This window comes from Lepisma saccharinum, chromosome 9, assembly GCF_977018435.1.
Source record: "Lepisma saccharinum chromosome 9, izLepSacc3.1, whole genome shotgun sequence".
NCBI classification, from domain to species: domain Eukaryota; kingdom Metazoa; phylum Arthropoda; class Insecta; order Zygentoma; family Lepismatidae; genus Lepisma; species Lepisma saccharinum.
The window spans coordinates 88,357,563-88,375,628 of NC_139237.1; the positions used below are offsets into that span (position 1 = coordinate 88,357,563).

The 18,066-nt window shown below is 38.3% G+C and overlaps 1 protein-coding gene across 2 annotated transcripts in view; it reads left to right on the top strand.

Moving 5' to 3' along the window:
- LOC145992813 (superoxide dismutase [Cu-Zn]-like) overlaps positions 1 to 12,179 on the top strand; it is a 72,128-nt gene extending 59,949 nt beyond the window's left edge. Inside the window, exons 1-4 of one of the 2 annotated variants that reach the window (XM_083129200.1) lie at positions 2,866 to 2,935; positions 7,429 to 7,513; positions 9,104 to 9,319; positions 11,151 to 12,179. In XM_083129200.1, coding sequence (XP_082985326.1) covers positions 2,913 to 2,935; positions 7,429 to 7,513; positions 9,104 to 9,319; positions 11,151 to 11,426 — 600 coding nt within the window. In that variant the 5' untranslated portion in view covers positions 2,866 to 2,912 and the 3' untranslated portion in view covers positions 11,427 to 12,179. Of the gene's footprint in view, positions 1 to 2,865; positions 2,936 to 7,428; positions 7,514 to 9,103; positions 9,320 to 11,150 lie in introns of those variants that run through there. The other variant, XM_083129201.1, reaches the window with a different exon arrangement.
- The last annotated feature ends 5,887 nt before the right edge of the window (positions 12,180 to 18,066 follow it).

An 18,066-nucleotide genomic window follows, 5' to 3' on the forward strand; every position in this document is an offset into this window, starting at 1 on the left:
ATTTTGTACAGTTAGTGTACTGAAATTCATAGTTATTGTATTTTGTTATTAACTTTTACACATTCCGTTAAAAAAAAGAGGCTTTGAAAGTTAGGGGTAAATTTTACTCGCAAAGTTTATATTATGTGACCTCTCACAAAGAAAACCATAGTTTTGGAAGCTGTGGCTCCATTTATTCTTTGGATTACATGGTAGAATATAATAATATATCCTGGTTCCTCTATTATACACTCAACTTTTTTCGATCTAATGTTTAATCCTGGTAAGGAAGTAAAATTAATTACCACTATACACTATTTAAATTAGATATGTGTAGGATTTCGGGGGCTTCAGCCCCCTTAGCCCTCCCCCTGGCTACGTGCCTGCCCTACATACTTTTCTGACTTTTTGAAAAATTACATGTTTTTGGAAAACGAGGTAATCTTCCTCGTACAGTGGGATCCATGAGTATTACCGTGCAAATTTTCCATCACCATGTTCGTGCACTTTATTTGACCCAATAAGAGCTTCAAGAATTAAAATAAAACTCAAAACAAGCTGTTGACAACTTCTGCACCAGCACACATAAACATCCATCGCATAAAAACACATAGGATGGAAGAGAAAAATTAATGAAAATGTTCATGGATCCCACTGTACATTGTCTCTGCTCTTAAATGAGATAGGGATATTGGCAGACATTTTCACACCGAAGTGAAATACAGGACACATGTCAGTTGGGAAGAAACCAATCAACAGCAACGTTTTACACCGTAGCGGCAAGCAGGCCTGTAGCCAGGCTGGGGCCAAGGGGGCTGAGCCCCCCTGGAACTGCCTTCAGCCCCTGGCATTGTCATCATCTCCTCTTGACATCAGGTAAAACTATTTTGTATAATTTGTTTGCAGTGAAAATTTAGACAGCTCACAACTTTAAGGATAAATCCACAGAACATGAGCAGTTATTACATTCGCTCATCTTGTTTATCTGCTGAAGTCTAAGTAGCTGCAAGTATTTAGAAGATTATCTGGATTTTGTAAGTTTTTTCATGCGGGAGCTTCTCTATCTGTACCTTCATTGCCCCTGTTGCGGCCTCCGTTTAGACAGAAATCTGACTATGATGTCATGATGTAAATATCCTTCGCGTCTGCTACGAAGGTCAACAGCTCCCAAGTTTTGGGAACGAAGAAGAGTTTCATTGCTTCGGCCGAGGGTGGAATGTACTGGAGGCGCTGTGATTGAATATTGTACATTTTTTTGTGTGATATAAATATCTGTAACATCTAAAGCAGTATGGAGTGTGTAAGGGACGATTTCAGTACCTGTCAACACTTCAAGAGATATTTTAAAAGATGTAGAAAAATGTAGTATTTGTGTTATATTTATAAATTTTATGTAACGTAATGACCCCTCCCCCCACATAATTTACCTTCATTTAATACTATTATTTTATTTAAAAAATGGAATTGGTTTACAAAGCCCCCCCCCCCCCCTGAAACCCATGAGCCCCCTGGAGATCAATTCTAGCTAAGGGCCTGGCGGCAAGACAGGTCTAACAAGCCTGCATTCGACTGGCGAAATCAAGGCATCCCGATGGCGTAGCATGTCCAGTCCCGATCTGTGAATAAAGTGAACTTAAAACAGACGTGTCGCTTGGAAGCGAACCCTCAGTAATCAATTGAATCTTTCGAACCGAAGCGACACGATAAGCTGCACGTGCCGATTGTTGCTTGCGTCGTTCGGACTATGGGCCGTTTTCTCAATACCGTGCATCGTGTCGCCTTAGTTTGTTGTTCGCGCATGCGCATTGAAGGCTTCACCCCCAACGAGCTACATTAAAACACTAGAAGTGTGTCCAACCGGAGGCCTTACCATGGACGTCCGAAAGAGGGGGCAAATGAAAGTCTATAAAACATTACATATTTTACGCATATAATTTCATTTCAGCCACATTGATATATGTTAATTATTGCATGAATATTATAACTTCAAATTGAAGCAATGTTTCTTTAGGGGAGAACACTATTATGGGGGGGTTTGCCTTGTTTGCCCCTCACCCCCTGGGAAGAAAATACCTTACTTGCCTCCTCCCTGGAAAAAATCCTGGGCTTTATAATATTTTTGAACCTATAATTTATTGACGTAATAAAAATGTCAACATGTACAATGTTTGATGATTTAAACACAACGTTCTATTGGCTTTGTCAAGTTTGTTGGTGCAGTTATCGGCTGAAATTTGTAATCCATTATAAATAAACCATTAAGTTCTCCCAAGTAGTATACAGAAGTGATTAATTGTATATTTCATTGCGTAATTAATTCAAAATGTTTACTAAGCCAATTGGAAGTTTTCGGACCCCTTAAACCCTCCCTTAGTGAGCTTTCAGACCGAAGCGACGCGCGGTTCATGACGCTTTGGAAAGAGCCAATCAACAGCGACATTTCACACCAAGCGGCACGACAAACCGTACAAGCCTGCGTTCGATTGGTCCATGTCGCTGGTATGTTACTGCTTATGGACAAATTTATACATTATCTCTGCAACGTTATTGTGCCAGTTGTAGATTGGAACCATGCACTTGACTCATTCTGTAACCGATTTTCTGCAATACATTTCAACGCCAGGTTTGACCAATGAGGCCACAGTGGGTCAGCAAGCATGCTGGCAAAGGCTAACCTATTGCTTCACCTGAAGAAGAAGAAGAAAAAAGTCGAGCAAGGTTAAGACGATGACTCTTCACTCCATATACGAGGAGTAATACCTGACCCACTTTTCCCGTGCTGCAGTCCGCCCCGGGCTGCTGATGGCGTAACAATGTTGTCCGACGTCTGGAGTGACCGGCGTGAAAGGGAATCTTGTCGAAGCCGTGTCCTTTTTCAGTTACCAGCCTGCGTCTGTGCGTGCAAGTGCGTAGGTTGTTTCCCTACAACAATCATGGGCAGCGTTCCTCTCATAGCGTGAGTACTCAAGGATATTCATGTGGTGATTGTAGTGTGGGACATATTGCAGTGTCCAGCGTTCGCAACAGTAATTTCTCCCATAAGCAACACTTATTTGTTTGAAAAATCAACCCAGTTATTGTCACTAGTAATGGAAAGTTTGTCTTGCATACACTGTGCGAAGTAAGCTTTTTGTTGGGGGGGGGGGGTAAACGTTACCAGACAGTAAATTGAACTATTGCAGAGTTTCTAACCTGGGCCATTAAATCTTATCATAACATTTATACGTGATTTGGAAACACTTAATGTATTTAAATTCTTAGAAAACCCTAACTCGTTCCCAAGAAGTTCTATCGAACGAAAATTTAACCAAATTTCTAACCAATTTCAAAATTAACGTCCATCTAACTTCCATGTAAAATAGGAGCACTATACCATAAAAACAACTGGAAATAAGCCTTCTGTTGTCTCAGCTCGGTGAGGTTGGTCAGTTACAGAATGGCGTTCTTCTTTAATCCACAAACTACAAGGCTGAATACAGTAAAACCTCGTTAAGCCGGACTTCGCTTAATCCGGACAGGCAAAAGGCAAAAAAAAAACAGAATGCAAAGTTTTATATGTGGCTAGAAGTCAACAATCGCAAACGTCGTATGTACGTACTGCATTGTGGTATTGCTTTACATTTTGCTGTACTGTATAGTGTATTTATGCCTATGCCCTTTAAATACACCATAAAAAAGGTTTTGTTGCTATAAACGGAGTTTTAATGCACTTTCTACTGTTTTTTTAGGTTATTTAAGTTAATCCGGCTAGCGTTCGCGCCTTGTAATCAAGGGGCCCTGGGTTCGATACCCGGTGGAGGCACGTAATGGTTCGGATCCCACTTTGAACTGTAGGTCGAATTCCGATTAGTCTTACTGTGCATAAAGCGGACTTAAAACGCCAAATCAACCATAGTTAATCCGGACTTTCGTTAAACCGGTCAACTTATCCCCCATTAGTCCGGATTAACGAGGTTTTACTGTACTTTTATGAAGGGAAATATTTCATGACTGGATCATTAGGCTAATGGACACGAATGATTTCTCAATTGTGTTGGTTTCGTAGTTTAGAAATGCTCTCAATGATTCCAATTCCATTTTTTTTGAGGGGGATAACAACATCCCTGGCAGCGATAAACATAATTTTCTTTTGCCGGGGATAAATTATTTTGCGGGGGGGGGGGGGATTCCCGGCATCCCACCCATTAATTCGCGCACTGGATATTCATATATGCCACCAGTCAGTAAGCTAAACTTTTGCCTTGCGGTTCTAAGCAGTAAGCACCTTACAACATCGGGTCAATCACCAAATATTGTGATAACATTTACACGTGATTTAGAAGCAATATATTTACATTCCAAGAAAACTCGTGCACAAAAAAAGAGCTATCAAACTAACAACACTGAAAACTTGAACGAAGTTCTATTGCCAAGTTCAAATTTAACGTCCACCTAACTTACCTACAAGTTTCTTGTGAACACTTTAATACATGTAAAATATCAGCACTATGTCATGAAAACTATAGTGCAAACCGTCTGCTGTGTCTTGGATAGGTGAAGTTTGTCAGTTGCAGAATGGTGTCCTTTAATGAGCAATTGTACATACTTTTTGGAAGGGAAATCCTTCATGACTGGACCAATAATGGACACGAATGATTTTTCAATTGTATTTCTTACGTAGTTAAGAAATGGTATACTACATGCTTTCAGTTCCATTTATTTAAGGAATAAACATGATTTTCTTTTGCCAGGGATAACAATTGGGGAGGGATCCCTGATATCCCCACGTTAATTTGCACACTGTATGAGACATATTGCAATGTCCAGCGTTCGCAACAGTCATTTCTCACATCATAACCAAACGATAGTTGCTTGAAAAATTAACATAGTTAGTGTCATTTAGTTATGGAAAGCTATCTTTGCGTCCCTGCATGGTGCATTGGATAGCGTATCCTGCTCTCTCCCGTATGACATCTCTCATCTTGACCGTGACGCCATGGTTTTCGAAAAACCGCCTTGATATTTCAAATTCTGGAAAACTGCATCTGAGATATCTCCATAAAGCTCTGCTTTATTAAGTCTGTCTTGAATATCCAGCCACCTCACACTCGTCGCGAACTAGCAGACATGAAATTTTTGCATAAAATAATCAATGGTAAATTCAAAACCAAATTTCTAATCATTCTATTTAATTTACACGGTCAAACCTAAACATAAAGTTCTTTCAAAATTCCATTACAAGGCTCTCTCTTTTTGAGTTTTTGTTTTAAGTCCAGTTTATGCACAGATAGATTAATCGGGACTGGGTCTACAGTTTAAAGTAGGAACCGAAGCACCTCCACCGGATATCAAATTCTAGATCCCCTGATTACCACTACGCCAACCGGAAGGCGTATAATTGTTGTTGTTTTCCTTACAATTTCAGTATAAAATGGTCATTCAGTACTGTATCCACTGGCGTACGCACGGGGGAGCTGATGAGACTACATACCTCCTGAACGTTTGAGAAAATACAAATTTTTAAACGAAACCAGGAAAAATAAGAGAGTGACATCTCAATTACCATATGTGTCTGTAAACAGCTTCTAAAAGGAAGGTACTGCAATTCAGAACTGAAAATTTTACATTTATTGCTTGCTAAATAGCATTAGCTGAAAGATACTAACATCTGCTAACATGTAGAGTTTCTGCAGATACTGAAAGAACACATTTTTAAAAAGTAAGATGTTTTTCTGAAAGTGCATAAGTGTTTTAACACCCAAGCTCAGATCGAAGGAAAAACTGAATTCATATTTCCATGCGTAGCTCCCAGCAATTGAGAACGTGAGAACATTGGCAAGCGTCGGTTGTCGCAATATGACCAAGGGCTAACTTACCTAATGGAACACTTGCATTCTTCCCTTAGCTGCTACAGCTTGTACGGCTGCAATCTATTTTCGAAGCTTCGAATTTCTGGTAAACAATTTTTAACGACAGAGAGTTGTAAAAATGCACGAAACTGGTGCTATACATGTAGGGTGAAAGAAACATTTTAAACGCATTTAATAAACTTGTTCAGTCCCTTGCAAACAGCACCATCTAGTAATTAGTAACGATAATTGTAGCTACTTTCACGCTAGTTCTGCAGGAAATTTACACCTAACTGTAAATATGAAACTTGATACACAAGAAGACATGTGAACTACAAATTTGAAGTGGTAGGCCTACATATTTTCAACCTTGTATGTGTCTGTTCTAGTCAACAGTCCAAATCTATCGATTACTCGAAAGTATTCGACCCTCATGGATCATGGTTCAAATACCGTACACGACAGACATGCCCATGGATGTCCGAAAAGGGGACAAGGGGGCACGGTCCCTCCCCGGAAAGTGAATTTGAATTTAAAATTATATATTTTACACGTATAATGTCATTTCAGTCACAGTAATTTCTGTTAATTATTATAAGGATATTGCAGGAACATAAAAAGTTCAAACTGAAGGAGTGTTTTTTGAGGTGGTATAATATGCCTCGTTTTCTCCCAATGTCCAATTAACATTGCATGCCAAGCAATAATATCTTCAGAAATAACTTCATTTTGCAGACCAAGATCATGATTTACAAATACTTTTACTGACCCCTCATTTTTTGTCGTTTTGGTTCCGTACTATAACCAACCAACTATAATTATATTGATGACCGAGAAGTAACTACAGGTACAAAGAAAAACCTGATGCATAGTGGGTGAGCTACCAAACGTTGCTTCATCAAGAAGCACTTACCTATTGGTAAGTGCGTCACAAAATGTATAACCAATGAGATATAGATTCGCTATTTCTGATACTGGATACTTCTTTTGGAACCGTCTTGTTGGACCCACATCATATTCTGAAAGGTGAACGTTCTACTTCGATCTATTTTATACTCTTCGGCCAGAACTCGTTCTCCATTAAGCCCAGGCATCTGGCAACCGTTAGGTGAGAATGAGAAAGGGAGATATATATATCTTCTTCTCCAATCCCCCGAAAATAAGTACTAGCTACACACAAAAACTCAACGCATCAAAATATGCACAATCGGCTTTCCCAATATTCAACTTTTCAGTTTCATCCATTTTTGCTGGCTGTATCATTTCTAGATACTGTAAATGATAGCAAATCTTGTATACTTCTTACATGTAGTTTAATGCAATTTTACAAATGTTTCAAGAATATGCTTCATGTGAATCTTCGTTAGGTTGGATAGCTTAATGACCTACTTCAGTTTACTCACAAAAATACTCTTTTCCTTTTCATACGCGATTTAAAATATGTATGTTCTTTTGTCCCAAATATATCAAAATTTAAACAGATCCTTTCCAAACCGCTGATTAGGTAATTCTGCAATCTAGTGTCATCTAGCGTTGAAATTGGAAAACAAACATGCTAAGATTGTATGTTTTATCCATATGTATATATATCGCAACTAATACAAATTGTTATTTCTTTCAGAGCTATTGTATTGCTGCTGGCATACACAGCTACCTGTGGCCATCTAGTACACATACCAGTCTCTTATTATTCATCTCTATACAAGGTAGGTTGTGCACATTTGTAAATTTTGTACGACTTCCAAATAATCTCTGACAATGAGCACACTGGACTAGCACAGAATCACTGTTTCTTTTTCTCGTCTCTGACATTCTTTCCTTGAACATTGTGTTTATTTGTTGACCTTTTGGCCATTTAATATGTATTCAAGGGGGAAAACTGGGATTTACCTTATTTTATTCTGTTATTTAATGTTTTCAAAACCGAATGTCTGCATTGTGTTCTTTGTTTTTATTAGCATGTAATTAATTAATATTTTTTTTTCAATGACATTCATTTATTTATGATTCTTTCCCCACTTTCTCATTCTGCCATATTTCTTCGCACAGATAGGTATTTATAATTAAGGTATTTATTCTTACATAATTGTCTCACATACCATTTAGACTTATTTTGATCCTTTATTTCTACTGTGGAATTTCTTTGTTGGTACTGTGTTGAATTCTATCCTGTTTTCTCTTATTCAATGTGTCTATTCACGTTATTGGATTCCTTCTCAGGTATTAAATATAAAAGTATTTTTTTAGTGTTTTTATCAATTGATTTCAGTGTGATTTGCGTTTTGTTCTAAGTCCTGATTTGCGTTTTGTTCTAAGTCCTGATATGTTTTGTTCTAAGTCATGATTTGCGTTTTGTTCTAAGTCCTGATTTGTGTTTTGTTCTAACTCATGATTTGCGTTTTGTTCTAAGTCCTGATATGTTTTGTTCTAAGTCATGATTTACGTTTTGTTCTAAGTCCTGATTTGTGTTTTGTTCTAAGTCCTGATTTGCGTTTTGTTCTAAGTCCTGATTTGTGTTTTGTTCTAAGTCATGATTTACGTTTTGTTCTAAGTCCTGATTTGTGTTTTGTTCTAACTCATGATTTGCGTTTTGTTCTAAGTCCTGATATGTTTTGTTCTAAGTCATGATTTGCGTTTTGTTCTAAGTCCTGATTTGTGTTTTGTTCTAAGTCCTGATTTGCGTTTTGTTCTAAGTCCTGATTTGTGTTTTGTTCTAAGTCATGATTTACGTTTTGTTCTAAGTACTGATTTGCGTCTTGTTGTAAGTCCAGTTTATGCGCAGATAGGCTAATCGGGACTGGACCTACAGTTCAAAGTAGGAATCGAACCACTATACGCTTGCACCGAGTATTGAACTCGAGACCCGTTGATAACAAGGCGATGACGTTACCACTACGCTATCGGGGGGGCGGTATTTTATCAATTGGGACTATATGGTTTTATTTATGAGCTTTCGACATTCTTTCAGTTATTTAATGTATGACTTTTTCCTCACAACGTAACAATTCACATATTTCATTTAAGTTTTTGCATTTAAGTCCACTTCGTGTTCAGGAAGGCTAATCGGGACTGGGGCTACAGTTTTAAAGTGACTTTTGACTGGGGATTGAACCCGTGACCCTTTAATTACAAGGTGACGACGTTACGTCATTGGTGAGGCACACACTTCATTTGTTTATATTTTGTTACCAATTGGGTTCGTTAGTTTTTATTGTGGTTGGTTTCACTGGTTTAGTGTGTACACCGATTTCTATTTCGCTCTATGAAGTTTCTGCTCTCGTCTCTATTCCATCCAGTTGCAGTCCCAGAGTGCATTCTGCCACCTGACGCCAGGCGCCGAGAACTCCACCGTATCAGGGGCGCTGCTGTTGGAACAGCATCCCGATAGACCACTTCGCATCTGGGGCAACATCAAAGGACTTTCTCCCGGTTTCCATGGTTTCCACATCCACGAGGTCGGCTGCACGGGACATAAGTGCAAGGATGCTGGTCCTCACTTCAATCCCGATCTGGTAAGGACAATTTGATACTTTTTTACATTTTCAGGCGTGTAGGGCTGAGCCGGTACCACTTTGAACCGATATCGACGTCCAGATAAATTTGGGGGGGGGCAAGCTAAATTTGGTGGGGGCAAGGTTGGCATAAACAATATTTTATGTGTAAGTATATATAAAATGTGTCCCATCTACTTGAATTTTGAAGTGGGAAGTACCTTGCCCCCCCCCCCCACCAAAGTAGGTGCCTACGCCGATGCCGATACTCTTACCGATTCCCACCGATACAGATACTTGAAAATTACAAAAAAATAAAATTTCTTCAAAATGTTGACCAGCATTGGTGTGTCAATATGATTCTCCAACAAAATGCATGAATTTAGGAAGGAATTTCCTTTAGAATGTTCGAGAATTACATCAGAATTTTAAAAATAGATTTTATGTAATCAAAAAATACAATTTTTCGTGCAAAATAAAAAGAAAGTTTGAATTCAGGAAAATTAGACTCCGTGAAAGGGTCGCGCGGCATTTTTGGGGACCCCGTGAGAGACCAATATCCATGAAAAGTATCGGCTGGTATAGTCGACGCGCTAGCTACGTTAACGACCGGCTGGCTTTGAAGTCCACGGAGCGCGCCCACCAGCTGCAACAATCACATTCAACCCAAAGTGTTGCCACACATCTACTCTACGCCACCTTGTCCCTCCGCCTTCCCACGGTCTTCACATTGAAGTTGCTAAGTACGGCAACAGCGTATCCGCAGTCATGTGACTGAGACTCCACGTGGAGTAGACGAGCAGAATGACAGCTGCGCCCATTGGCTCAAGGACTCCACGTGGCGTAGACGAGTAGAATGAAAGCTGCGTCCATTGGCTGAATTTTGAGTGTCACTCACACCCCACCCACCCACGTTTGTGGCGGCGGCTTTCTTTAGTTCTTCGACGTTAAGGAAGTAAACACGTGGTCTTATATCTGTAGATGAATTCCAACCGCTACCTATACCACTTTATGCACAGAAAGAGTAATCGGGACTGGATCTACAGTTAAAAGTGAGATCCGAACCATGTGTCTCCACGGGGTATCGAACTCGAGACCCCTGCATTAAAAGGCGACGACGTTATCACTACGACATCGGGAGGCTCTACTGATATCCGAGTATTCAGATCGCAATTTAGCCTAAGTTTTCAAGTTCAGTAAGCTGTTCTGGTGAGAATAGCGTACGAAATGAAGGAAATTATTGACAAATAAAGGATCGGGACACCAAACTGAGAATGACCCTCCCCTATGGCGCAGTGGTAGGGTCGTCGCCTTGTAATCAAGGGGTCGTGGGTTCGATACCCGGTAGATACATATAGTGGATCGGATCCCACTTTAAGCTGTAGGTCCAGTCCCAATTAGGCTTACTGTGCATAAAGTGGACTTAAAACACCAAGTCAACCAATCAATGAAACCAAACTCAGAATGTTATGTTGTAAATTGTATTTCGTTCACATTTTTTTTTTTTTTTTTTTTGGTTACGTAGGAAAACTTTGTACATTTATACTGTAGTAATGCAGTAGGCAGAAAAATGTAAATATTTACTATAAAATTGTGCGGATAATGGACACATTCGGGTATTTCGGATATCCTGATATTTAGGATAATCCAAATATCCAATGCTCGGATATCTGAATCTGGATTTGGCCATTTCTACTCTCAACTCAAAGAATTGTGCAGTCTTATTGAAATATAGACTAAATTTAATTACATATCATAGGTAAGTGCAATTGAAGAAATATTATTATTGTTGTTAGTATGTATCCTCTCCTACGGAGTAAAGTGGCTAGGTTTAACGCTGTCGTCTTTCCAGAACCTACATGGAGGTCCCACAGACACCGTACGTCACGCCGGAGACACGGGGAACCTCTACGCTGACGACAGCGGCGTGGCACTGGTTGACTTCCACACCATCCCCGCCACCCTCTTCCCGGGACGCTACAACATCGTTGGAAGGTCGATTGTTATCCACAAGAACCTGGACGATTTTGGACGCGGAGGGAATGTCGAAAGCATAAAAACTGGCAACGCTGGACCCCGCCTCGCCTGCTGCGTAATCACTTCTTCCAACACCGGTTACTACCTGTAATGGGTTAATTTCAAACGGTATTGAATCGAATAGAGCTGCGAAAAGCTGGTAAGAGACATTCTTTTGTTGAACCAAATTGAACACGAAAACGTTTGCCAAAGAGATGAGTAAACGTAGTATTTACTACAATTTAACGTACGAAATCCTATTTATATATGACAAAACATCATAAAGAAACTTTCGACGCACATCTCTTTCCCACAATTAAAGATTATTTATTATTGGCGAGAATTTTCGCCACAATTTATTGGAACATTACACCTATATATTTCTATTGAGTGGAGGAAACAGTGTGGGCTGCTCTAGGCGACATCTATACTCCTTTGTTAATTTATTTACAAGGTAGATTTATGCAATTTACTTGTCGGGAATTTTCGTGTGACGTAAATTGGAAGCCCCCACAAAAATTTGGACACAAATACTATTCTCCAATGTTTTTCACTATTATTTAAGAGTTTCTAGAGATAATTAAACATACGTTAACTCATATGTGGCAAACTGCATCAAGCTATCAAAAATTATAACAACAGTATTCTTCGGCAAGTTAAGAAGCTACACGTGCTGACGTCATACCACGGGTTCCATCTGTAGAAACTAATCTTTGTTTACTTCCTAGTAATATACGTGAATGTGTTACATTATCCTATCAAATAATATTTTCCTTTGCATAAGTATATATTTTTGTGAATTCTACCATATAAAAAAACATTAATTTATTTATTACTTCAACTTTGTTATTAGCAATTCGAAAAAGTGTAATAAAAAATTGAACTGAATAAACTTAAGTGTATATCGTAGTATAATTCCCGTCATGAACTTATTTCAGTGTAAGAAAGATTCAAGGTCGTGCCACAAAAGGAGCTTTTAATGGTTTAAAAACACGTCACAATAAAATAAATGCTTTCCTTGCAGTATTTTATAGACGCCTGCCCCTGCTTTTACATCGCAAAATAACGTACTTTGGAATTTATTTTCTCCTCTATTAACTAACCATATAGGGAGTAGAGTTTCAAAGCCCAGTAAAGAAGCTGAATAAACAAAAAATAGTGAAAGAAGATAAAAGTAACCAATTCTTTAAGTATATTTAATTCACGTTTTTAACCAAGTCCCTTACATAAATGTTTAAATGTTCTCAGATTACTATTTCAAAAATATTTTAACGGACTGTTTACAAAGTTGTGTAAAATTTTAATTCATAAACATCATGTATCAATTCCTGTTTTATAGTTTCTTTCGGAATCATTTCCAAGGTAGTAAATTATTTTCAGTGCAGGAAATGATAATACGAGGCTGCTAATCAGAGGCGTGCCCAAGATTTTTGAGAAGCGTGTCTTACGTATACTTTTTTCAGTAGTCAGTCTTCATTTTGCCATCTTTCAAGCCTTTGATGTTCTCTTTAGGAATACTGGGCAAAAGCGGATATGGCCCCCACCAATCTCTCCACATTGGGCACGCCACTGCCACTAATCTAGGATTTCTATATGGTTTAGTCAAGTTTGTAGTACTATTTAAAAACTAGATAAGGAACTAGTGATAGGTACCCCAACAAGGATTAGAACCTGTGATTATAACACGTATTGTTGATTCATTTTTGCTCCTTGCTTCGTGCCGAAGTTTAAAATTCGCCAAGTGCATTACGTCACTCTCGGAACCTGACCTTGTTATAGTACGTATTGCTTACGATGCAGAAATACACAAACATTACAAGCACAAACAAAACAAACGTATATATGATACTGAGGTATAAATAAGTCCCTATTACAGCTTTGGCGACTTCTGCTTCACGTCAACTTAAAATCGTAACAGAAAAATTAAAAACCATTGATTTAAGGCGATTGGGCTCCAAAACTGAGGGGGAAAGGTGCTTAAACTGTGGTGCAAGGACAGATTACTTTTCCTTGGTAGATAAGGTTTACCATTGTGCACGGGTAAAACTGGCAAAAAGTGTGTGGGGGGGCAACTGCCCACGCCTCCCAAAGTTAAGGAGGATTGCTCGTGTTGCTGGAATGTGGATGAGGATTGAACAAAAAACGGTTTCCGAAAACCGTGCATATTGTAAGTTATGTGCTGAAACAACATCACCAGAGAAAGAAAGAAAAAAACTCTAAATCGAGACATTATTCTGTGCATTTACCTGCTTTACAAAACACCACACTGACTGTGCAAGAAAAACACGCCATAGTTCGTTTGAAGCCCACTTTATGCACAGAATGCTTACGCGGGACTGGACCTTCCATCCCGCTTTAAACTGTAAAGATCCCGGGAGTTCTTGATTTCAAGGCGGAAAAACAAGTGTTTTAACCATGTTGTTGACCAAGCCCAAAGTAACCTCCTTCCCTTCTAATACACATTTTTACTTATAGCTTTTAGCGAAAGTTATGACAGATTGTTAGCTACTTTCTTTAAAAATTTCACATTTCAAATACATCATTTTTACATTGTCTTCCTTTACATAGCTTCTTTACCAGCAGAGGGCGTAATGTCTATTCCCCTCCCCTCCATCAAATCCGGGTCTATTGTTTATATTCAGCTACTTTTACAACAGAGCTCGCACACAGATTATTGTAAAAACGCTTCGATAAGTAGGTAAACGATTGTTTGTAAACAGTCACAATTTTTATACAAGGCATTTAGTGTATATAGTACATATAAGCTGTGGGTCAAACTAACTACCTCCCCAGTTAACATTAGCCTACCTTGCAATCAAATTAACTCGTGCTCAGTGATGTGCGTCTACGCGTAAACAACTATAGTCTACAATCTACACGTATACACGTAGATGACGTAATCTATGTAAACAACATGGCGAAAGGTGATAACTTATCAAAGGGCTCCGTGGAATTAAAACAAAATTATGCTGCGTATCAGTTGCTGATGTGTGAGGATAACTTTTCATACTCTTTCTTCTAAATTCCAACAATTTCTCACCTACGAAAAAACCTAACATAGGAAATATTCTAGTGTTTTATGGGGAAAAGACTAATGTTGCCTCATGACTGACATCTGTTATTTTTTTTTTGCATACTATTTATCTTCTTCCATAGTTGATAATAGAAGAGAAGAGAAATTTTGTTGTAAATAGAATTCTTTTCAATTCGTTAGGAACCAATATAGTTGAAAATGTCACTTTCTTATGAAACCAGGGCCTCCCCCATGGCGCAGTGGTAGCGTCATTGCCTTGTAATCAAGGGGTCCCGGGTTCGATACCCGTTGGAGGCACAAGTGGTTCGGATCCCACTTTAAACTGTAGGTCTAGTCCCGATTAGCCTTACTGTGCATAAAGTGGACTTAAAACACCAACTCAAACTCTTCTCATGAAATCCTTGAAAATTAATTTTAATGCACTTTACATTGTCTACGTAGTGTATGTAAACTACAACCCAATGTAATCTACGGGTATATTACGTGTAGACAACGCATGAAGACGTAAACTTATAGTCTACGGCACATCACTGCTCGTGCTTGAATCCTGATGGGGCACAATTATTCGATTCGCATTCCATTTCTAATTTTATGGGTTCAGTCATGATTAGCTCCTGTCCATAAAGTAGGATTAAAACTATCAAAACTGATAAACTCTAACCACTACACCACGAAATTCGATATATTCCAAAACGGTTGTGGACAATCCATTATTTTTGTAAATACATATTGAACCATGGGAATAAGTTTGTATAATAATAATACAATGAGAAAGTTATTGTAGTTTGTTTGTATGAAAATCGAAGATTCGGTATAAACTATTGATATACATCGTAGTGCGCGCATGTAGCGGTGGGAAGGAAACTCAAACAACTGACTTCGTATACTATCGCAATGGAATTTTACTGGGACTTATTACGTGCAAGTGAAAATGTAAGTGTTCTGAAAAGAAAGTGTTGTTTTCGTCATCTGATAAAACAACAACAACAAAAAAGTGGTTTGAGTTACGTTTTGCTGTTAGTCCAGATTCCTTGTCAATCGCATCGCGTCGCGTCGCACGAGAAACAGGATCAACATGTTCTACGACCCCTTGATCTCGTAATCCATATCATTAGGGTACCGTGTTTTCGCAGTTGTATCAGTTCAAAGATTTGTCCGAGAGCAAGATACATGTTGCTAAATATGTATTGTTTCGGAATAACTGTACCACTACAACTGCTTTAATTAACGAATTCCACTTGGCAACAGCCACCAAGGAAAAAAATTAACACTAAATTATTGCTAAAGCCAGGACAGGTCCCTATTTTGTCGGGACTGTCGTGAAAATGCCCGAACTTCTTGCTACGTTTAGTCATATTCTTTCTGCTGATACGTGTCGTTAAATAAACTCTATTTTATAAGTTAGGTCGAACTTGTGAGTGAAAATGCTGAACTATATTTGAACATTGTAAGACAATTTGAACTCCCTGTTCGTTTTTTGTTTTTTACTTAGGATGCCTCGGAAATAAAGGAAAAACTCCCTCCTCTGTTGAAATTTTAAAAAAACGTTATTTGCTAGCTTATTTCACTGGTTTCGCATATCGCCTTACGGAAGTAAGTTATACGTATAAACTGAATGTACACAAACTCGCTGCGTTAACCGACAAGCTATCGCAAATGACTTTATTACAAATGCTTTCGAATAATCTCTCTACTAGATTATTCAGCGAAGTTAACAATCAAAGCTTGCGAAGATAATGCCAACATGGTAAACAGTGAAACGATATTATAAAGAGAATAAAGACATCTTACCTTGTTGCAGACAGACACCTGGCCCTGGGAATTAAACACGAAGTTGCACCAGCCTGCTTCGACAGTTCTTGCTACTTCCAGACAACTTCCAAACAGTTTTAGCAAAGAAAGCACATTAAATGTACGCTTTACTTGTCTTTCGGCCTAATTTCCACTACATTCATATATTGCACTTTGTCTTTACACAATTATAGTTAATAACATAGCTTAATTTCAAAGTTTTATGTCCCACTTTAACAACAACAAAATACACGTTTTACAAAAGGCAGACGAACTGTGCACACCACCCCCTACCTATCCGATCACGTGATTTCCTTAAGAGAGTTGCCACCACCTAAGAGTAATAAATAACGAAATCGCAACGTTCATTATATTTTGCAATGTCTGGTAATATGTACAGTGGGAGCCATGAGTATTACCCTGCAAATTGTCCATGACTATTTTCATTCATTTTTCTCTTACATTCTATGTGTTTTTAAACGATGGATTCTTATGTATGCTGGTGCAGAAGTTGTCAACAGCTTGTTTTGAGTTTTCTTTTAATTCTTGAAGCTCTTATTGGGTCAAATAAAGTGCACGAACATGGTGATGGACAATTTGCACGGTAATACTCATGGATCCCACTGTACAGTGGAATCCATGAGTATTAAAGTGCAAATTGTCCATGACTATGTTCATTAATTCTTCTCTTGCGTCGTATGTGTTTTGAAGCGATGGAGTTTTATGTATGCTGGTGCAGAAGCTCTCTACAGCTTGTTTTTAGATATCTTTTAATTCTTGAAGCTTTTATTGGGTCAAATAAAGTGCACGAACATTCTAATCCTAATCCTTTAAAATTCTTATTTTCTAACCAAAAGAGACCTCTTTCAAACGGATATTTGCAATCAATTAAGAATGGACAATTTGCGCGGTAATAATCATGGATCCCACTGTACAGCAAGGCTTGCCGTTTTTGCCTCCCCGATCGTTACGAAATTCTTGTAGAGTGGGATTTATAAGTATTATCAGGCAAAATGTACGTAATGAGAGCTTCAAGAATTGATACAAAACGCCAGATAAACTCTTCACCAGCGTCCTTAAAAAACACGATACATTGATTGATTGATTGATTGATTTACTTTATTTTACTTCGCGTCTTGTGCCTCTTGGCTAATTTGCGAAGATGGGATGAGTGATGAAATGATGAAATTGATGAATGGACATTCACAAACAACCAAGCCCGACCGGGATTCGAACCCGGGACCCTTGGCGTCGCAGCGCGATGTGCTAACCACTCGGCCACAGGGTCGGGCAAAAAAAAAACACGATACAAAAGAAAAATTAATTAAATTTGACAATTATGCCTCCCAATGTACAAGATTTAGGTACAGATGTAAACACTCGCTGATGAAGAACTCGGTAATTCTCACAGCCGGTCAAGGCAATGGTTCATGTGTTATTTCCATATTTCTTTGCTTGCTTATGTGTGTGTGTGTGTGTGTGTGTCCAAGGGCGCCGACTTTCCAAAATTTCTGTGGGTGCATATCTATGGCGGTTAGATCTGTAATTATCAAGTATTGTATACTTTAAACAACTTACATGCACAATGATTGCAAGAGGCAATGATATTATCAACACGTTACTAAAAGAAAATACCACATTCATACAAATTAAAATGAAAAAATCTTCACAAATAATTTTAATTGTATTGCAGAAAGAACTATGCAAGGATTTTGTTGTGAACAGAAACTACAAAATTACTAACTTTATGTACCAAATAATAATAATAATAATAATCATGACATGTTAACTTTCAATATAAAACACATTCCTTGTTACGTCATTTGCACTTATGAATTTGTTTGCAATTTTGGTAATGTCAATATTTTTAGTAATTTCTTTATGAACATGCAAAATTGCCAAATCATTCAATCTTTTTTGGGTCATT